Source organism: Fonticula alba (genome assembly GCF_000388065.1).
Source record: "Fonticula alba strain ATCC 38817 unplaced genomic scaffold supercont2.2, whole genome shotgun sequence".
NCBI lineage: Eukaryota > Rotosphaerida > Fonticulaceae > Fonticula > Fonticula alba.
Window position 1 is genome coordinate 3,445,837 of NW_009242972.1, and position 21,448 is coordinate 3,467,284.

The window sequence follows — 21,448 nt, forward strand, 5'->3', positions numbered from 1 at the left end:
CCCCCCCCCCCCCCCCCCCCCCCCCCCCCCCCCGGTGCGGATAGTCCGCCGCCATGCCCCAGAACGCACACAATAGCCGGATCTTTTCCCTGCCGGTCCCCAAGCAGGCATCCTTCAGCTCGTCGACCGAGAGCAGCCCCAGCCTGTCGGCGGACTTTGGCGGCTTCTGCAACTTCGGCGGCTCCAGCAAGGCCAGCGACCCGCCGCAGTTCACCGAGCTCTACACCCTGGACTATGCCCTCGGCCGTTCGCCCAGCGGCCGGGGCGATGTCTTGTGCGTCGCTCGGTGATCCCACCCACCCACCCACCCATGCGCACCAAAGCCGCCCACCGGGCCAAGCCCACTGACAACCAAATGGCCCCATGCAGCGTCGCCACCACCATCGTCGATCGCGCGCCGGTGCACATCCGTCGACTGTCGCTCCTTGAAACCACGCCCAGTGGCCCGGGCCCGGTGTCGGCCAATGGCAAGCATGTTGCCAACCCGGCCAGCGGACTGGATGGCTCCCATCGCGTCACGGCCCCGGCTCCGGAGGAGGGCGCCGGCCCGTCCCCCGGGTCGCCGCCTACCGCCGGGCGTGTGGACAACTCCCCGACCGCGAGCATGGCTCGCCAGACCCTGACGAAGTTGACCGCCGGCAAGCTGCGCCCCTCCCGCAGCACGTCCCCCTCGTCTGGCTCCCGGGCCGCCATGGCCGCCGGCTGTGCCAACATGACCAGCACCTTCATGACGCAGTCCGCCGCCTATGAGCTGGCCATCCTGTCATCCACCAGCCACCCGAATGTGCGTGCTCCCTACCATTCCGCCCCCCCCCCCCCTCGCCTCACCTCCTCCCCTGCTTGAAGACTGGTCCGGGCCCCTTGCATCGTGCCCGCCTCTGACTGACTCTCAATTTCCTCCTGCCGCTGGCGGCGCCCCCCTCCCCCCATAGATCGCCGCCCTGCGTGATGTGTTTATTTCGCCCAGTTGCGATCTGTGCGTGCTTGGCTCCTTCGAATCGGGCAACCATGCTAAGGTCGCCGAGCCTCTCTGTCTCCCTGCCTCTCTCCCTCTCCCTCTCCCTCTCCCTCTCCCCCCCCCCCCCTCCCCAGCTCGTGCTGCTGATGCATACTCACCACCCGGCTCCCGGCCCCATTCACCTCACCCTCCTGTTCTCTCGGCCCATTGACCACGCGCGCTTCTCCCGCACAGCTACATTGTCACTGAGCTCTTGGACTCGTCGGCCTCCTCGCTGCTGGAGGCTGCCGCCTCTGGTGAGCTGTCCATGGCGTCGCTAAACATCGGGGTTTTCGCCGCCGGTGGCCGTAAGAAGGCTGGCGAGCCGGCTCCCTCCATTCACTCGGTCTATGAGCGCACCGCGCAGGCCTACCTCCGGGGGGCCATCAGCGCGCTGGCTGTGCGTGCCTGCATCTCCCTGCGCGCTGTCTTCCTTCTTCCCTCGTGCCGCCTCCACACCCTGCCTTGTGCGCCCATTCCCACTTTTGCCATGACATCCCAGCTGACCTTTCGCCCCCTGCCCACCTCCCGGCACTGGCCATCTCCATTGCAGCATCTCCACTCGGCCGGGGTCACCCATGGCTGTCTCACCACCGCCAGCCTGCATATGTGCTCCAAGACCGGTCGCGTCCTCGTGCGTGCCAGGATCTCATCGTGCAGCCCCCTCACCACCCCATGCTCGCCATTCTGCGCCTGTTCTTCTCATCGCACTATGCCTGACGGGGATCGCCCCGTCGCCCTCTTCACTTTGGCTGACACCTCCGCGCCTGGTCCTGCCCCCCCCCCCGCCCTTTGCAGCTTACCGACGCCGCATCGCTGCCGGCCACCAGTGGCGACTGCCCTCCTGGGCCGTATGCCGCTCCCGAGGCGGCGCTCTGCATGGGCGGTGCGCCGTCGAATGTCGCCGGGCAGCGCTTCGATCCCCACTCCTTTGAGAACCGCGCGGCGGCGGATTCCTGGTCGCTGGGTGTTGTGGCTGCGCAGTTGGCTCGCGGCCAGCACGAGCAGCTGACCGACAATTCGCTCACCTCGCGCGCCATCTCCTGGGCGCGCATCCTCGTGGGCACCTTTGGCCCATGCGAGGCTGAGTCCCCGGAGAAGGTGGCCGCCCCGCCAGACGCCAAGAACTGGGATGGCGTTCGTCAGGATGTGCGTGTGCTTGCGTTTGTGTTTCTCTCTCTCTCTCTCTCTCCCTCTCTCCCCCTCTTCCTCCTTCGCCTGGCCCCATGTCCGTCCTTTTGGACATGTGGACGGGCGTTGGTGTACCTCCCGAAGTGCGTGTCTGCATGCACGGAACTGACCATTGGGCTCTCTTTTTTTTTTCTTGCTTCCCCTCTGTCTCTCGACCTTGCCGTGCGGCTTCCGCTTGCCACGCGCTCTGTGTAGGTCCGTGATCTGCTTGAGAAGCCGCTGGCTCGCGCGTCGCGCACCCTGCGCGACCGGTACACCCGGTCATCGAGCATTGCCCCGGGTGCGGGTGGATCCCTCCTGCCATCGGCCAGTTCCGCCCTGCACAACACCTCCGGCTCGGACTCGGCGTCCTTGCGTTCGGTCGGCTCGGTCAGCTCGGACTCGGCGTCCATCGCCCCGAGCATCGCCGGGCTTGGCTCTTCTCTGCGCTGTGAAGAGGCGGCCGACATTGCCGGGCAGCTTCTCCGCCTGGCTCCCTCTCGCCGGATCCTCCCCTCCTTCCTGCTGACTTCGCCGCCGTCGTCTCTGGTGCGCATGCCATTGGCTCCTGCTCTTCCAATTGCCCCCTGCCCGAGCTCCTCCCTGTGCAAGTTCCCTCGTGTGATCACCATGGGGGACGATGGGCGGCGCGCATTTTCGCATGGGCGGCCCCCGTGTGCCCGACGACCGTCGACCAGCCAAATCGAACAGCAACTAACGCGGTATCATGGAACGATGGCCGGACTTTTCCTCCTCTCTCCCCCTCTCTCTCCCTCTCTCTTGCTCCCCCCCGCCCCCGCCGCCCTCCACAGCCCACCCCCATCGAGCTGCCCATTTTCCGTCCCACCACCTCCGGCATCCCGCACTCGGCCTCCCTCTCGTCCATCACTTCCAACGCGTCGACGAACTCCAAGTGCTCCCTCAGCGTGGGCTTCGACCTGCCTGAGGGGACATTCTCGCCGGAAGACCTGGCCGGGTTCGAGGCGATCGCGTGGATTGCCAAGTCGGTGAATGAATTCCACCAGTCAAACGGTATTTACTTCTGAGCAGTCGGAGGCACGGCATCCACGACCACAGCAGCCGCATGTTCCTCTCTCTCTCTCTCTCTCTCCCTCTCGTCTGCCGCTCTGCGCTTCCGTTTTCCCATGCAGACGGGCCACCGGCCCGTCGAGCCTCTCCCTCTCTCGCTCGGAGTGCTGCTTTTTCCGCCCGCTGCCTGGCCGACTTGCCGGGCGACAAAGGGAGCGCTGGGGATGTCTTTGTTTCTGGTTGCTTTCAGTTTCTGCTTCCCGTCCGATGTACACCTCCTCGTCTCCCCAATTTTCGCCTGTTGGAGGATCGCCCCCCTCCCGTCTCTCTCTCTCTCTCTCTCTCTCTCTCTCTCTCTCCCCATCCCCCATCGAAATGGGCGCAGCATCTCTCCCCCTCGCTCGCTCTCTCCCTCGCTCGGTGTCCTTTATGTGCGCGCCATGCGCACTTGGTATTCAAGGCATCGCGGGAGCACGCGCCCTCCCCGCCCCCCCCCCCTTCCCCCCCTCCCTCCCCCTTCTTCCGCTCCATCAACAGGTTTTTGCTTCCTCTGCTCGCCCGCGCACCGCCCGGCCGCAGCAGCGGGCCACATTTTGATCCACTTCCTCCCCAGGAGCGCGACTGTCACCGCAGGGTGACGGCCAATGCCTCGTCCGGAGGGCCCCGCCATGTGTGCATATGCATGTGGGTGCGGGCGTGGGTGCACATATGTTCCCCCCCCCTCCCCCCACATCCCCGATGCATTCTCTGCCGGCTGCCTCGCCCTCCTCCTCTCTCCGCCTTTCCTTCGCCCCCCCCCCTCCCTCCCTACCCCCCAACCCCTCCTCTTCTTCACAGAAAGAGCGCGCACGCAGGCTGCATAAATGTGCTCTTCCTCCTCATTTTCGTGCCCATCTCTCGGCGTAGTCCTCGTCGAACCTCCGGCAAATAATAAAAACCCTAGACATCACAGTGTGCTGCGATCTTCGCCGCCATGTAGGCGCGATGCCGGCGACCGAGGCCCAGCGGTGTGCGTGTGCGTACCACCCCTCCAAGCTCACATCCCTCGAAGAAGGGGCGGGGGGAGCAAAGCACAAAGCAGCACAGGGCCGCCCAGGTCGTGAGGAAAAAAAGGCCCCAGCAACGATCCAGGACGCGCTCGGCGGGTGGCGCTCCCGGCATGCAGGGGCGCGAGGCGAGGCGAGTCAAGAGAAAGGCAGACAAGCTAAGAAGAGGATAATGTATTGACATCTGACGGTGCCAGATCCCGATGCGCGTATGGGGGCATTTGACATGGGTCCATGTAAAAATACAAACATGGACACAGGCGGTGCCCGCATGTGTGGCGTCCATGAATGTGGCAAGAAGACATCTGTGTATGGGGAGCGATGCTCGAGGCAGGGCCGGTAGCCAGCTCGCGCATCGCCGGAATGTGGCTTCACCCTGCGCCGAGGCCCCGCGCACGCCCCCTCTCTGACAGCCGCACATTCGGGTGTACCCCCCCTCCCCCCCCCCACCTCCCGCTTCCCCCGCAGGGGGCGCGCAGGGGAGGCGCCGAGGGGCAGAGGAGGGAAGACAAAGAGCATGCTCGCGGGGCAGGGAAGGAACTGTTTCCCTGCAAGGCATGAGGCCTGGGCGGGGGGAAGGGTGGGAGAAAGGGGGGCAGGGGAAAATTGCAAGGAAAGGCAAAAAGGAGAGCATCTGCATGGGCGAAGGAGGGCGGCGAGGGGCCGAGCGAGGGGAGAGTGTGGGTATCTCTCTCCCGCGGAGCCGGCGGCGGATGGAGAGAGGTGTCAAGTTCGCCGCAGGGACCCATATGAGGGGCCACCCCCGGGGACCGGTGGAGGGGGCTCCGCCGTCGCGGTGTCGGACGGCGGGGCGGCAGCACCACCATAGGGGCCGCCCACAAAGTCCGCCGAAGCCGTCAAGTGCAGGGGGACTGCCTACTGTCGCCGTAGGTGGACAACAAGGGGAGGAGAGCAGCAAGTCAAGTTAGCGACGGGGGCGGGAAGTTAAAAGAGGACTCGGCCTCGAGGGGGGGGGGGTGCCTCTGCACCAGCCTGAGCAGAGAGAGAGAGAGAGAGAGAGAGAGAGAGAGAGCGGGGGGGGAAAACGGGGCGAGACACACGGTACTTACCTGAGAATGATCCAGCCAGGGCCCGCCACCGCGCCCGGCGTCCTCAGCCTGGGGGAAGCTATCGAGCGAGAGCACGCGCGACCCGCCATGCTGGTATGGTGCCGACTGATGGTGGTGGTGGTGGTGGTGGTGCTGCTGCTGCTGCTGCTGTTGCAGGGGGTACTGCTGGTATGGCGAGTAGTACTGAGTCTGCTGCTGCTGCTGCTGCGACATCTGGTACGACGACGCCGACTGGTGGGAATGGTAGGCCGCCGCCTGGGGGTGCGGCAGCGATTGCGAATGGTACGACTCGATCTTCGGGCCGGCCATGCCCCCACCATGCATCATGGCATAGGGCAGGGACACGCGCGGGATGATTTCCGATTCGTCGACCAGGCGCGTGAACCCCTCGTCAGCCAGAAGGCTGCCCGAGGGGAGGGTCCAACCAACAGCTGGCGCCTCGGCCGCAAGCACATGGCTGCCGGCCATGTCAGGCCCGCCGCGAGTGCCGGAGTGCTGTGGTTGTTGCGGTTGCTGCTGCTGTTGCTGCTGCTGCTGCAGCGGCTGCGAAGAGTGGAAGGACCCGGGGGGAGCGCCGGCGGTGGCGGCCGCGGCCGCCCAAGCAGGCCCGGGAGACTCGGCACGCGAGTCGGTGGCCGCGTGCGGGAGGCTGCCGGCTGCCGGGCCGGCGCCAGCCCCATTGGCAATGGCGAAGTTGGCCACCGCCAGGGCGCTATTGGCCGACATGTGGAGATTGTCCACCGACCGACTGCCGGGGGAATTGGGCATGGACTTGGAGGAGAGGGTGGTCAGGGAGGAAGAGGAGAAGGACGTCGGCAGGTGGCCGATGGAGCCGGAGAGAATGTGTGGCCGGAAGCCGGACATCGGGCCAGGGCCCGGGCCGACCGGGGTCGACACGCTGGTGGACGACAGCAGGATGGACTGGCCGACACCGTCGGCCGCGCCGACCGGGGTCGAGATTGCCTCCACGTCGTTGCTTCCGCCACGCGGGCGCTTCAGCGATTGGGGGGGAATGGTCACGGACGCCGACCCCGGGGCGGCCGCCGGGAGCACATCACCGGAGTAGGGGCCGCCTGGCGAGGGCGAGGGAGCGGCAGTGCTGGCCCCGGTGGCTCCGCCGGAAACGGCTCCTGACTGCCGGTGCGGGCCGAGAGCCGACCCGGCGGCCGGGATGTGCCCGCCAGTGCGAATGCCTGTACCAGCAGCACCGCCGCCGGGCGGGACGATGGCCAGGTCGCGCGGCGCCAGGCGCGAGTCCGAGAATGACCGGACCATGCCGGCACCATCATACTCGAATCCCGCCAGGGACACGGGGGTGCCACTGCCGCCGTTGGTAGTGGTGGTGGTGGTGGTGGTGCTGCTGCTGCCGCCGGCAGCTGTCGAGGAAGCCGGCGGCGGGCTGGTCACCACATGGGGGAAGTGCAGCGGGCCACAGCTCCGCCGGAGTTTGTTCGGCTGTGGCGACAAAGGCGCCGCGCCGGCAGCATTGCCACCTGCCATGGGCCCGGGGCTGGGCGGCGACAGGGCCGACAAGGAGGCCTTGCCAACCAGGTGCCCGGCCGAGGCCGAGTGTGTCATGCCCTGATGCCCGTGCGGGCCGCCGCCGCCGCCGCCACCGCCGGGCCCGCCAACGCCCGCCTCGACCGTTAGGTGGGACAGGTGCGGGGGGTGCTGCTGTTGCTGCTGCTGCGAGTGGTGCACCAGGGGCTGGAGATGCGGGTGGAGATGCGGGTGATGATGAAGAGCGCGCGTCGCGGCGACCGCATTGTCGCCAGCTCGCCAGGGGGCCTCGCCGGGACCGCCCCCGGGGCCGGCCGCATGGGGAGACTGCTCCTGCACCGGGGTATTGGTGCCGGAAATGGGCGTCACCTGGGCCATACTGCCGGCGGGGTTGGTGCCTCCGGCGCTGGTCGCCCCGCCCCCCGGCGAGGTGGGCAGGACCACCACCTTCGGATAGAGGGCCGCCGCCACCGAGGACGGATGTGGCAGGTTGGGCGAGCTCATGGACGAGATCATGCCCCGGCCAGAGCCGCTGCTTGGCGGGCCAGCCGCGACATTGGTCGCCGACTCGGCGCCCGGATCCGGGTGGTGTTGAGACAGGTACTCGATGGAGCCGGTGTCCGGAACCGGGCCCGGCCCGAGGGCCGAGGCGCCACCGGCATCCGGCACCTCGGCCACGGCCCGGGCTCCGAAGAGGTCTGTGCGTCGGGCGGGACCGAGGAGCCCCGCTCCCAGGCCGGCATCCAGGTCCTGACCATGGTACGAGGCTGCCGAGCGCAGGGTAACCTCCGGCCCGGCAGTCGACGAGTTGGCCGGCTGCGCAGCATCAGGCTGCAACGGGCTGATGACCATCTGCGCATGGTGGTTGCTGCCACCGGCATGCTGCTGCTGCTGCTGCTGCGAATGGAGTGGCGTGTGCAGGTGCGGATGCGAGTGGGGATGGTTCGCGTGCGGATGCGGCTGGTACTGTGGGGCATATTGTGCCTGCGAGGAATACTGCTGCGACTGCGGCTGCTGCTGCTGCGAGGAGAACGGCGACTGCTGGCTGGCATACTGCGAGAAGCCGCCGGGAACCGCCGCCATGGCCCCGGGGGGCGGGGAAAAGTGCGGCAGGCTGAAGTCCCCATGCAGGGGCACGGATTTCACGGCCCCCGGAGGCAGCACATTGGCCGGGCTGCCGCGCAGGTCGCCGGTGCTCCCGAGAAGACCTCCAGGCAAGCCGGCCGTCGGGGAGGCCGAGTCGAAGGTGCCGCTGGTCGAGGGCGGCATGCCGCCGCCACTGGCCAGGGAATCAGGGCGCCCGTGGGCCGGATGGAGGTGATGGTGCTGCGACGGGGGGTGATGGCCCTGATGCTGGTACTGGTATGGGTGATGCTGGCCGGCTCCCAATGGCAGGGACCCGGCACTGGCGGAGTGCCGCATGAGCGGCCGCCGGCCGGTGGCCTTAGCCGCCAATATGGCCCCCGGCTGGAAGTCATACTTCCCGGGGCCCATTCCGACCGGGCTGGGGGCGGCCCCGGCCGGGGTGGTCCCCATGCCATACTCGCTGCCGGCCCCGGTGGCCATGGATGGCAGGTCCCCGGCCGAGGGGGTGATGGCACGGCGAAGGCCAAAGCCCGTCGGGCCGCCGACCGGCGATGCGGCCATTGCCCGGCCGACGGCCGGCGGCGCATGATGCTCGTATGGACCGCCGGCCGTCCGGGCGGCCCCGGGCCCGGCGGCCGAGAAGCCCACCGTCGGCGAATGGCTGATAGTCAGTCGCGAGGGGTCCGACACCCCGAGCGGGCCAATCTCCAGGATGGGCGTGAAGGACATCTTCCCGGGGGGCCCGGCCGCCAGGGAGGCGGTGCCCTGCATGTAGTGCATGCCGGAGGGGGGATTTTGCGACTGGTGCGACGGATGGGCCTGGTGCGGGTGGCCGAAGGCCTGCGGCGGCGGCGGCGGCGGCGGCGGCGGCGGCTGGCCCAGGCCCATGCCCGAGGGGAAGTGGTGATGCGACATCGGGCCGCCGACCGCGTGCTGGGGCTGCGATTGTGACGGATGGCCCCCGGCACCGGGGGGGAACATGCCCATCGGCGAGCGGGCCAGCGCACCGGGGGCCTGATGTGCGTGCTGCTGCTGTTGCTGCTGCTGCAGACGCATGGTCTGCAAGTCGAAGGCGGCATACTCGCCGCCGGGAACCACCGGCATTCCAACCATCCCGGTGGCCAGGGCCTCGGCACCGAGGAATTGCATCTGCCCGACGCGCCCCAGGCCGGACATCCCCCCGAGATCCATGAGCCCCATGGTGCCGGGGAGGAGACCGGCCGCGCCGGGGCCCACCCCGACACCGGACACCACACTGGGCATGGTGGCAGTAAGGCTGGCCGTGACCGAGATATTGTGAGCGCGCTGCCGATGGCTGCGCAGGGAATCATCCCGCCGGTATGTCCGATGGCAGATGTTGCACTGGTATGCCCGGTACCGGTGATGCTTCGGCAGGTGGACCTTCAGATTGTAGGTCTTGCCCGGGGCATTGACATAGTTGCAGCCGCGCCACTGGGCATGGAGGGAGGAGGGGGGGGGGGGGGAAACACAAGGTGAGTCATGGAGCCGAACATTCGCCAAGCCGCGGGAGCACAAGGACAAGGAGGAGGGCGAAGAGGGCGGCCCCACATCAGCAGGCCGAGGAAGCGCAGGGCACCAGTGCGCCCTTGGCGCGCGGGCCACATACCTGGCACTGTTTCTCCGGCTTGTGCACATCATGCAGATGCTCCATCAGCTCGCGCGCGGAGAGGAACTCATCCCGGCAGTCGCCCCACTTGCACTGGAAGACATTGGATTGCTCGGAGGAAGGGGTCCCAGTGGCGTCGGAATCCTCCTTCATGTCGTCATCCTGCCCGGGATCCGAGCCGGGAGAGGGGGGCTCGGAGGAGTCCCCCGGGGACTTGCTCGAAGCGCCGGAGACGCCATTCCCAGCGGTGACGCCGGTCGACCCGGCAGCCGGGGGGCCAGCGGAGCTGGCACTCGCGCCGGCCGCCGGAAGCGACACCTTGCACCGGGTGTCGATGGTGGGCCGGTCCTTGGCCGAGCGCATGGACTCGCGACCGGCGGCCGGGGGATTGCCGGGGGCGCTGTCCCCGCGGCCCGGAGCCGGGCCAGGCGCTCCCGGCGCGGTGACCGGAGGCACGCCATCGGCCGCGGGGGCGCCACTGGTGGGTGCCTGATGCCGGGTGGCGGCAGCCCCCTCGGGGGGCATGCGCTCCACCACGGGGCTGGAATACATGGCAAAGGAGGAGCAGGCATTGGAGGGCGATGCGGGGGCCGCTGTGCTGGTGGTGCCCGGCGCGGGCGATCCCCCCACCGGGGCCCCGGCCCCAGGGGGCGACGTGGGAGACAGGGCAGCCAGCTGGGGCTGGGGGCCGGGCCGGGCCGAGGGCGACCCGGCGCCGCCGCCGCCGCCGCCACTACTGCTACCACCACCACCACCACCACCACCACCACCACCACCACCACCACCACTGGAGCTGGTCAGTGGCGATACCGGGCACGAGCGCGAGCTGGCTGACCCGGACACCAGGAGCCCCGGGCCGGAGTGAATCATCCGGCCCGAGGACAAATCGGCTGCCGGGGACTTGGGCGAGAAGAAGCCGGAGTCCGAGTTCAGCGGGTTGGTCGACGTGAGCAGCGCATCGGGCGACACCGGCAACGAGCCGCCGGTCAGGGTGCCACCGGGGCCGCCATTGATGGCGGCGGCGCTGGCGGCGCCCGGCTGCTGCTGGCCATGGTGGCCATGGTGCGCATGCGGCGCGTGATGGTGCTGCCCGGCCGGGGGTCCATGACCATGCATCGGATGGTACAGGTGTCCGGGAGCCGGGGGTGGACCGGCCGAGCCGGGACCCATGGCGGAGAAGTAGCTCTGCGAGGCGAGCGACCCCCGGCGGCTGGTGGTCGGCGAGACGCCGGTAGAGCAGGCGTCCGATGACGAGGGAACCGGCGTGTACAGGCTGAGAGAGCTGTCGGAGGAGATGGACGGTGTGAGGGACCCACTGGAGGAGTGCAGCGATGAGGGGCCCAGGCTGTTGGGGGTGATGTCCAGATGCGGCCGCCCGGCGACCACCATTCCGGGCAGGTCGCTCGATGGCCGGCGCGTGGTGTGCTGGTGACCGCCTCCACCGTTACCGGAGGCCGGCTCCGGCGGCGAGAGCATCTTGGCGTCGTCGCGGAATTTGCCAGCTTCACCGGAAGGGGGATGCACTTCACGAGGAGCCCCGCCGGCAGAAGGCGATGACAGTGGCCCGGGAGACTGGCCGCCGGGGTGGGGGTAGTGGTGTTGGAGTGGCGCCTGATAGTACGGCGCCGAGGAGGCCGGGTGTGCTTGGTGCCCGGCGGAGCCCCCGGCCGGGGATGCGTGATAGTGCTGCCCCGGGGCAGGGGCATCCCCGTGGAGGTGGTGCCGGTGCTGCTGCTGCGGCATATGCTGCGACGATGGCGGTGGCGCCGGCGGCGGATGGGGGTGTGGGGCCTGGTGCTGCTGCTGCTGCTGCTGCTGCGGATGCGGATGCGGATGCGAGGAGTGGCCCGGGTAATGGGCATGGTGATGATGGCCCGGGGCCTCATGCAAGGGGCTCATGGCTACCTGCGGCGTGGCCGGTGACCCGCCGACCCCCGGGTCGAAGAGGGCCCCTCCGTCCGAGAAGAAGTGCTGGGGTGGATAGGCGGTGAAGAGGGAGTCCGACCGACCACCGACACCAGGATCATGCACCGCGGCCCCGGGGTCCGAGAGGAAAGAGCCAGGCCCGGAGCCGACGAGCTGCTGCTCGTTCATCCTCTGGGGCAGGGGAAGAGGCCTGGGTGTCGGGAGGAGCAGGGAGAGGATGGTGGGGCGGGAGAGGGGGGAGCAAAGGCCGACAGGCAGAAGGAGAGCAGCAAGAGATAAGTGGAGGAAGAGGGCCAGGGCCGGGGCGAGGGGGGGGGGGAGAGAGAGAGAGAGAGAGAGGAGAAGGGAGGTGAGAGGGTGGTGAGGCCGCTGGACAGGGTGATGGGGGTGCCTTTGGGGCGCGCGCGTAGCAGCAGCAGCAGCAGTAGCAGAAGGGGGACACCACACGCACGAGGGAGCTGGGAATCGGGGAGCCAGCCGAGGAAGTTTCAGCCCGAGCGAGTTGTTGTCTCAGCTGAAGACCGGCGAATCCTATCGCGGGGGGGAGGGGAAAGTGTGTCGGCGGAAAGTCAGATCGACGCAAATGGCAGATCGATGGCACTTGGCCGGGTGCCTGACGGGCCGAGAGAGGAGAGATACGTGGGATGATCGCGTGCTCATGCAGACGGCAGCGGGGGTAGGGGCTAGATGGGGGAGGGGGGGGGGGGGAAGAAAGCGCACCATTCCGCACGCGAGAGCGACTCGCGATAATGTTTCTCTCCCGCTCGCTTTCTCTCGCTCCCGCCGTCACACTCGCGCACAGACACACACGCACACCGGGGGAGGGGCGACGGACAAGAAGGCGGAGGGGAGGCGAGGTGGCAGGAGGAGGAGGAGGAGGGGGGGGAGGGGGAGGGGAGGGGAAGCGGCTCTCTCCCTCGCGATGTGTCTATCACGCGTGGGTGCGCTCTTTCGCGCGTGCTCGCTCGCTCTCGCTCTCTCTCTCTCTCTTTCTATCCGCGTCTGCAAGCCGGCGGCAGGAGAGCGACCGGCGGAGGGGACAGGGGGCCGGGGGGACAGCAGGTGGAATAGAGCGCGGTCAGCGGGAGGAGGGGGGGGGGGTGCGGATAGGCTAGCGGAAAGGGGAGGGGGGGGGGGCGGAGGGCGATCGAGAGGAGTGCTTGCTGCCCGCGCAGAGGGAATGTGAAATGACAATCACTCATCAATTATGCAAGGGTAAGGGGGTGGGAGGCCACAGGGTGGGGGTGGGGGCGCGCGCGCGCGCGCGCGTAGAAGGACACCTCGGCCCCAGCACCGAGAGCCGGGCGCCCGGCCATGACATCCGAAGCCGCGCGATCTGCATCTACCCTGGGGCGGGCGGGTGGGCGCGGGAAGCCGGGGGCAGGGGCATGTGTCGGGGAGGTGTGTGTTCGCGCGCGCGCGCGCGCGCGGCCGGCCCCGGGAACCTGCATGGGCCGGCACATGGCCGGCAGCCACACCCTTGGATCGGTGCTGGTCGTAGACACGCCGGCCCGGGGGCGGGGAGGGCCTTGCGGCCGGAGCAGGCGCCTCCGCTGCCCCTGCCCTCGCGCCTGGCGTCCTCAGGGGCTCCTTCGCAACCACGACTGCGTGCGCGCGCGCGCGCACGGGCCTGGCTGGTCCATGGGCACAAACAATGCCCCGCGGCCGGCCGGAACACGCCCGAAATGGGCGTCGAGGCGAGACCGAACGGAGGGGGGGGGAGGAGGGAGGGTCGCGTGCGCCGAAAACTCCCTCCCCCCCCACCCCACCGAGGCCCAAGACAAGGGAGCGAGGCGTCGGCAGAGGGGGACTCCCCCCCCCCCCCCCCCCCCCGCCCCCGGGGAGGAGCGCATGCGCGGCCGGGATCGCGCGCTCTGGAGGCCCATGTGGGACCCCACAAACAGAGGATCCCCCTCCCCCCGCCACAAGGGACGAGAGAGAAACATGATGCTCCGGCAGGAGCAGGGCCGCGAGTGGCTGGCGAACAGGCCGGGGTCTGCCTCCGGGGGGGGGGCGGGGGGGGGGGGCGGCGGAGAGGGTGGGGCCGCCACAGGCAAGAACGGGACCCCGAGGAAGGACGCAAACGCGCCACCCGGGGAGACACCGGGAGCCAAAGAGAAGGACAGGCCCGGGCGCGCCGGGGGAGCCCCGGGAAGGTGCGAAGTAGGAGGCAGGGAAAACCTCCCACCTCGGGGGAGCGGGGGGGGGGGGGGGGGGCGAACAGGCGCCATGGCCGCCAGCCTGGGGTGAGCTCCTGGGGGGTGGTCTCACACTGTTTGGGGCCGGACCGGCGCCGTGGACTCGCGGCAGCCGCGCGACCGGAGGCAAACAACAAAGCCGGCACCCTCACAATACGACCACGCTTCCCGGAGTCAGCCCACTCCCCCGGCCGCCGGGCCCCCGCTCGAGGCAGGAGGCCGACAGACGGGAGGCCGCGCGGCGCGCCGGCGCCCCGAGGAGACGGCGGAAAAGCGGCCAGGCGGGACCGGCGCCGTTCTTGGCAACCGGGCCCGAGCCGGCCCCACAGGGCCATGCATCCCCAGGCCGCCCGGCCGCGGGCCGAAGCGTTGTCAAGGGATCGCGGGTCCCCACGCCCGGTGGCCGGCGCACGCGAGGGCGGCCTGTGGCCACGAGCCTCCTGCTGGCCCTCGCCGCCGCCGCCGCCGCCCGGTGTGTCCCGATCGGCGATCGCGACCGCCCAAGGATCGGGGAGTGCCCAAACGCACAGGCAGCCCAGGGGGCTGGGGAATGGGGGGCTGGGTGTGTGTGTGTGTGCGCGCGCGCGCGCGCCTGCATGTGTGCGCAGGAGTGTGCGCATCCACGGGGGCGGGGGTGGGGGCGCCCGCGCCCGCGGGTGGCACTCCCCCGCACCGGGGGTTGGAGTGTGCATCCAAGTGCGCCATTCACCCTGGCGACAACAAGCGCCGGGCTGCGGGCCGCCCGGGCAGACGGCCCTCCGCCTGGCCGGACCGGCCCCGGGGTAATTACTCATCGAGATGGGCCCGGCGGTTTGGCGTGGCGCAAACAAAGCCCAAGAGCAGCGGCGAGCCCCGCACCTTGCCCCCGCCCCGGCCGCCGCGGACCCGCTATGGGCTCCGCGCCTCAGGCCACTGGTTGGGGGGGGGGGGCGGGGGAGGGGGGCCGGGGGCGAAGAAATGCCCGACGCAGTTGAGGCGCGCGCAGGGGCCAGCCAGGAAGGGAAAAAAAAAGACACAGACGGCCGAGCACGACCACATGGCGGGAACCTTCCAGCTAAAATGAGCCACCCGCGTGGGGACACAGCGACAACCCGCCAGCTGGGGCTGGACCAAAGGGCGCCCCTTGCCGCGTGAGCGACGCAAACAAAGGTGGCACACATGCGCACACGAGTGCGTGCGTGCGCACACACGCAAGGGACCCCCTGTGCCGCCACAGCGGCCCCGGCTGAGGACGCGGTCCGTGGGAACCGACATTCACAGGTTCGGTGTACGTGACTCTCCGGAGGGACAGCTGCCCCCTGACGAGGCCCGGGCAAGCTTCTCTTCGAATGTTTTCCCCCCCCGCCCCCCCTCGCCGCTTCCTCTGTGCCAAAGGCACTCGCCGGGGGTCTTGGCTCTCGGCGAGGGACGGGAAGGGCCGGGGACATTGGAGGAGAGGCGCGCCGGGGTGCATGCGAGCACATGCGTTCGCACGCGGCGCAAAGGCGTGCCAGACACGCGGAGGACCGAGGCCGGGATCGCCCCCCGGCATGGGTCAGGGGATGAGTGGGAACAATCCTCCCGGCCGTGACGGCCGGCCTCTCCCCCGAGGCTGGGCACATGCGCCGGGAAGGGGCGACGGGGCCACACGCATGCACACGCCGCAGACCGCCGCACGCCTGGGCCCATTGGCGCGGCGTCCGAGGGCCTGCGGCTGTATATCCACAGGTGAGGAGCGGTACCGACCCCACTTTTCACCGGCGGTCCGCCCTGCACACAGACACACACACATACACAGCACAGGGGGGGACAGACACGCGGCCGGCTGAGGAGCCCCTCCCGGGAGGCACACATGGGCGGCGGGATGTTCGCCCAGGCAGCCCGGGGTAAAGCGCCGACGCCGGGTGGGGAATTTAAAATGGCCCGCGCAAAGGACTTGGGCCCCAAGGCCCGGTGGGCAACCGGGCTGCCCGGCCCCGCGGGACCGGGGGCATGTGTCCCTCTTTCCCGTGGGGGAGTCCTGCCTTCCACGGTCGGTCCCTCCCCCTGTGGCACTTTCTCGCCTGCGGGGGGGCAGGGCGCGCGGGACGCCCAGGACGCACGCCACATGTCGGACGCCGCACGCCACATGCCCCCGGCACCGCCGCATGCCACACGCCACACAAGAATGGGAGCAGAGATGGCGAAGCAGGGCCGACGCGGGGGCAGCCTCCGCTCGCCTGCCCCGCCACCCTCTCTCTCGGCCGTGTCGGCGGCGGGGGAAAGCCACAGCCCGCCAGGGCATGGGGTCCCCCAGGGCACCCCAGGCAGGGAGAGGGGGGCGAGGCGGGGGGGGCGGGGGGGGGGGGAGGAAGGCGCGGGCCCAGGGCACCAGCTGCAGCAGGCCCACAGGCGGAACCACACAGACACGCACCGGCGTCGGTCCCTCGACCTGCGCCATGGCATGGCGTGAGCCGACCGTGTGCGCCTTTGTTTATATGCGGTTGCAAGGGACCCGTGGAGGTGGGGTTGGAACGGGTGCTCCAGCTCCGACATCACGTGCATGCTCCGTCGCATCACACATAAAGCCCGGCGGGCGAATCCCCCGGTCGGGCTGAGTGCGTCCGTGAACCCTGGGACAAACAAATGATAACGCCAATAACAGGCGCCCGCCCGGGGCCGGCGCGCCTCAACACACTCACACACACACGCTCGCACGCACGCACGCACGCACGCTGGCACAGAATCCCAGAACACACTCGGGCCGGCAAATCTCGGCGTTTTAACTCAGACGGTTAAACTGGCCTACTCTCCCCCCCCCCTCCGGCCTTGCTGCCAGGCCTCCGCCGAACACGGCAGAGCCGATGGAAGGCGAGGTGACAAGCGCCGCGACGACCGAGGGAAAGAGCAATGGACCGGCCTCATGGCCGTGCACGCACGATCCATGCCCTCTCATCATCGGCATGTATGTACGTATGCCTGGGGGGGGGGGGGGGGGGGGGAAGAGGGGAGGGGGCGCGGTCACCCCCAGTCTGACACATCGGGGCAGCAGCAGACCCAAAAAAACAAAAGGAAGGAACGGGGACTCGAGAAATGGCACCCATGGGGACGCCAGTGCAAAGGCAGGAGGAAAGTGGGTGTCCTCCTTTTGGCTACCCGGCGTCGTTGAACTGATCCAGTGCCGGAGGCGACCCGGGGCAAGGTACCGACGAGGGGGGGCAGGGACATGCGGCTCAGGGCTCCCGTCGTCCGCCCCGCAAGCTCGCACATCCAGCCACGCACGCTCGCACACACACACACACACACACACACACATACAAGCACGAAATCAACACACAGTCACTGGGGACATATTTTGAATGCCAGGGGGGTGGGAGAAAAGCCCAGGAGAGAGAGAGAGAGAGAAGCATGGTGCAGGGGAGGGAGAGGAGAGGAGAAAGGAAGTCAGGGAGGGGGAAATACATACTATAGAGGGAGTTCCAAAAGCGTCGGGGGAATCTCTCGTGGAAGTCTTCGGGCCTTCGAGGTGGATGGGCCGGTGCCAGTGAGAGGGCCGATTCCAGATCTGGCGGCGGGGTTTCCATGAGCCGGCGTGCCCGAATGCCCGTTTCGGTTGGGGAAAAGGCGCGTCAGACAGATGTCCTTCTGCGCCGACTCGGCGGATCGCTCACATGCTCACTCCTGGAAAAGGCGAGGTGGCGAGGGAAATGTCGAGCGCCGGGAGGCACAAAGCGGCAGGGGACGGCGAGAGGCGATGATACAAGGACGTACGGCGTCGTGGCGGAGGTCCACTGGGCGGGAGATCCGGTCAGCGGAAGGACAGGCGGATGCCTTGGGGCTGCCGGCGGGGAACTTGGCACACCTCCAGGCTCCAGAGCCCAGAAGCTGAGACCAGCGCGAAGGGGTGGCCGAGTGCAAAGACCCGCAGGCGCACGGCAAAGTGTGTGCCTTCTTGCTGGCCGTCAGGCAGGCGGCCCTAGATGCGGAAGATGCAAGGCGATGTTGCAGGAACGGGACTTTCCGAGTCAGCGATCTGCCAGATCCCGAAGGGGGGCCGTCAAGGAAGACCCCAAATGCCCCAAGGACCAGACGCAGGGGATGAGGCACTGCAGGTAGCTCGAGGGCGAGGGAGGCGTGTTTGGGCTAGCGAGTCGATTGGGGGCGCTTGGGCAGACTGGCAGAGGGGGGAGGGAGGGGTGGGGGGTGGGGGGGAGGGGCATGTCTTGCCCAGGGTCCCCCGGCTGAGCTTGTGGGCGGAGCTCTTGAGTGCTGGCCGTGGGGTCGAGGCACCCGGAGTGGCGAAGGCGCCGGCGGAGGCCCGAGGGTTAGGGGGCCTCATGCGCCCCCCCCCCTCCCCCTCGTCGGCCCCCGGTGCTTGACCATTTGGCCGGCAGCCAACTCTCCTCCCCCGGGCGCGTGTGGTCTGGCAGTCTGAGCAGGGCTGTGCGACGCAGGACAGGGGCATGTGCTGGCGGCTGGTGACCTCGGTCCTGCTTCGGCTTTCCGGCCCGGGCGACTCCTGGCGATGTGACCTCCGAGGCCGGACAGCCCGAGCAGAGCCCGAGTATCGGGGAATCTTCGCTCTAGGAGGACCGCACTGGGGCTCCCTGACCAAGCGCCAAGGGGGGGGGGGGGGGGCGCGTTCCTGATCCTGACGGGTGGGCACCCCCAATCCGCCAGTAGTGCCGGCTAATTCGCGGGGAGCGGCGGACCCTCACATGCGCGAACACCCCGCGCGCGCGCGCGCGCGCGCTTGTTCGCGAGAGGGACACACTTAGACACGGGCAGACACGGCTCTGCACACGCACACAGGCGCACGGAGGAATAACCACAATCCGGGCTCGGGCGGATCCGCCCCTGCCCGGCCGGCCCCCTTCTTCGCCGCCGCGCTGCTCATTCTCCCCAGGGGGTTGGGTCTTGGAGGGGGGTTGTGCTGGCCGCGCGGGCACACCACCCTCTCCCTTGGGTTCGTTTGTTTGCCGGGAGTCGGGAGCCTTTCGCTTGCCGCCGGGGTAGGAATGCCCCGGGCCGTTTGCGGGCGAAGACGCTCTGCTACCGTGAGGCGGGACATCGGCGATTGCGGGGGCCACCAGCCGGGGGCCACTGGTGAGGACTTCTCAAGGGCCGTGCCGGGCAGGGTGGGACGAGCGACAGTTCCCGTTGGCCGCTTCCCCCTCTGGCCCCTCGCCGCGCACGTCCCGGGTCGAAATGACCCGGGCAGGTACTTCGACCGGGCCGCGGGCCGCGGGCCGGGGGCCGGGGGCCGCGGACCGCAATCCCATACACCCCACACCCACGGGCCTCAGCGCGCCCCGCATGTCGTGCCCGAAGACGCGGGTGCTGGGATCTAGTTCTCGTGCCCTCTCCTCCCTCTGTCGCTCTCTCTCTCTCTCCCTCCCCGCGCATGTGTATCTGCGTCTCTCAAGAATGCCCGCCCACAGAGGAGCGATGAGGGGGCAATACAGGCAGCAGGGCCAAATCCACGCCCAAGCCCGCATGTGCGGCCAGCGCGGGTCTATTTGTACCGATACACCTCAGACGCACGGATGCACTAGCGAAAGGACGCAGGCCTCGGTGGAAATGGTCCTCGCCTGGAGACAGTGGTCGCGAAATGTTGTCCGGGGAAAACACAAGAGCAATGCTGACAATCCCCGGGGAGGGGGATTGCGCCGCGGACTGGCGGCCATATTTCCGGCCCCCAGCACGGTGCTGGTGTCTGGTCAGCCACATGCCGACGCCCAGGCCTCCGCAAGTAAAGTGCATGCATATTTACGTGTACATGTGGGTGTGAGCGGGGGGGGGGGAGAGAGAGAGAGAGAGACAGAGAGACAGAGAGACAGAGAGCTAGAGAGAGACAGAGACAGAGATAGAAAGAGAGGGCGGGCAGAGGGACGTCGGTCCGTTTCCGCGCATCGGTCTCTGGTGCGACGTGCCCAAGTTCGGGCAGGGGCCACCCATCGCGGGGGAGCTACACGCCCCCGCGGCCCCCGCCCTCGCCCCCTGTACACCGGCCCCTACAAGCAGCCGATGGTGGAAACCCTCTCCCGCTCCCAGCCCGGAGGCAGGGCCGTCGGCCGCTGCAACGCCTTCAGGGCATGTCAGGACATGGGTAAGCAGGCCGGCGTGCTCACCTTGCGGCGTCGGGGCCTCTTCCAAAGGCCAAATGTGGGCACTTCGATGGGTGTGTGCGGAGGCAGGGGCAGGGCAAGTTGCCAGGCTGGCCAGCCGGCCGGCCGGCCGGCCCCGGGCATCCGCCAACCGTGGGGGGACACAGTATCCGGGGATGCGAGGGGCGGGGGGGGGGGGGGGGAGCTTGGTGGTGCATCGAGCTGGGCCAGCGGGGAAAACGTCTCGCGAAATCCCGGACGCCCTGCCGCTCTTGCGGCCGAGAACTTTGCCGCCTGAGAGGGCTGGGGGTGAAGGAACAGGCGGAGTGGGGGGGGGGACTGCCCGCGAGAGGTGCTCAGCCGGGAGGGGGAAATCACCCGTTTTCAAGGGCTTCGAGGAGCAGGTCAGCTCACCGTCGAGGCCCGGGGGCCGGTCGGGTCGAGCGAAGAGGGGAGGTTTGGGGAGGGGCCCTTATGAGTGCAGATCCACAAACATTGGGCCGAAAAACCAACCTCACCGACCAAAATTGGCCGGCTGAATGAGCAAGCTGTCCACGGCACCGGGGCGCTCGCTGATCCCCACCAGACGATCGGCCTGCCGGCGGCGCGGGCCTGCTGGCCTCGGCCCATCCAGCCGGGCCTGCGCACATGTGCGCACGGCCCCCTCGGCGGCGGACGCCACTGGATTTACATCTGCCCGGGCACGGCGGCCCGGGCCGGGAACCTGAATCCGGCGAACAGCCACCGGTGCCCGGACAAAACGTCTCTTGCCGAAGACACGTATATTTGAGGGGGGGGGGGGCGGGGCGGGAGGAGAGAGAATGCCGGAGTCGGAGGTGGATCTCACGAAAGAAGAACACCCCCGAGTCCACACGCGCGGGTGCTTCTTCCGTCGGGCCTCGGCGACAGGGCACGGGGAGGGGGCGAAGCGGGCGGGTGGGCCTACACCATGGGCAAGCAAAAGCATGACTCTGACTCACACTGCTCCGGGCAGGGACCCACGCTCGCGAGCAAGCCGCGAAAGGGTCGGGCGGGAGCCGGGGGGGGGGCGTGAGAGGCCGGAGGGGGGTCGCGGGGCAGGGGGGCGGCGGGGGGGGGAAATAAAAATAGAGGCGCACGATTCAGCGCGGGCGCGATCTGAGCACTTGTGCTTGTGGCCGCCCTGCCACGGGCGCGTAGGGGGCTGGCTCGGCTGGCCGAGCCCCCGGAGCAGCACGTACACCCAAACGCCGAAGCCAGCGGCCAGCCCATGAATCCGTGATCCGCGTGTGAGATTGGGCCCTTCGGCCGGCCAGGCGGGGCCGGATCTCACGCGGGGGCGCGCTTTTTTGTGGGCTCGGGCCTGTTTCCCGGAATCCGGCCTCCGAAGGGCGGGCGACCAGCCATCGAGCCCCCCCTCTCGCCGTCGCCGCTCGGGGTGCCCGGGGCGCCGGCGGGAGGGGATTTGGTCCGAACACGATGGCTCCGGGCCACTGGCGGGGATCGGCCGCAAAACGGGCCACCCCTTCGTCGGGGTGTTGGTGCTGGGGCTTTTTTTCTTGCCCCCGCCTTCCGCCGAACAGGCGGACCCGCCCCCCGGGCTCCTTCGCCCAACGCCCGTCGCCCCCCCCCCCCGGTCCTCGGGCCACCGCAGATGGTGCCGGCGGGCCCGGAGAGGGTGCGCGCGAGCGGGAGCGGGGGGGGGGGCGCGGGGGGGGGGGCTGGTCAGTGCGCTGCTCGCGGAGGGGGGCATCC

At 69.1% G+C, this 21,448-nt stretch overlaps 2 protein-coding genes across 2 annotated transcripts; one reads left to right on the plus strand and one right to left on the minus strand.

Annotated features, from left to right (window-relative positions):
* Nucleotides 1-53: 53 nt before the first annotated feature.
* H696_01712 (serine/threonine protein kinase) lies at nucleotides 54-3,213 on the plus strand (the record flags this gene model as incomplete). Its single annotated transcript, XM_009495619.1, has 8 exons — nucleotides 54-274; nucleotides 370-784; nucleotides 933-976; nucleotides 1,193-1,397; nucleotides 1,551-1,631; nucleotides 1,796-2,146; nucleotides 2,384-2,716; nucleotides 2,980-3,213. 8 exons carry the CDS (start codon nucleotides 54-56, stop codon nucleotides 3,211-3,213), a joined length of 1,884 nt encoding a protein of 627 aa, XP_009493894.1.
* Nucleotides 3,214-4,302: 1,089 nt separating this feature from the next.
* H696_01713 (hypothetical protein) lies at nucleotides 4,303-12,346 on the minus strand. Its single transcript, XM_009495620.1, has 5 exons — nucleotides 12,172-12,346; nucleotides 11,903-11,982; nucleotides 9,526-11,641; nucleotides 5,313-9,350; nucleotides 4,303-5,118 (listed from the first exon to the last, which is right to left on the minus strand). The coding sequence occupies exons 3-5, from the start codon at nucleotides 11,617-11,619 to the stop codon at nucleotides 4,969-4,971; spliced, it is 6,282 nt and encodes a 2,093-aa protein (XP_009493895.1). The 5' UTR covers nucleotides 11,620-11,641; nucleotides 11,903-11,982; nucleotides 12,172-12,346; the 3' UTR covers nucleotides 4,303-4,968.
* Nucleotides 12,347-21,448: the final 9,102 nt, after the last annotated feature.

Coding starts and splice junctions, on each gene's coding strand:
- H696_01713 (XM_009495620.1), bottom strand. CDS start 11,619: ATGAACGAGCAGCAGCTCGTCGGCTCCGGGCCTGGCTCTTTCCTCTCG. Junction 9,351..9,525: donor AGCCGGAGAAACAGTGCCAG/GTATGTGGCCCG, acceptor CTCCATGCCCAG/TGGCGCGGCTGCAACTATGT. Junction 5,119..5,312: donor CCTGGCTGGATCATTCTCAG/GTAAGTACCGTG, acceptor CGGCGACAGTAG/GCAGTCCCCCTGCACTTGAC.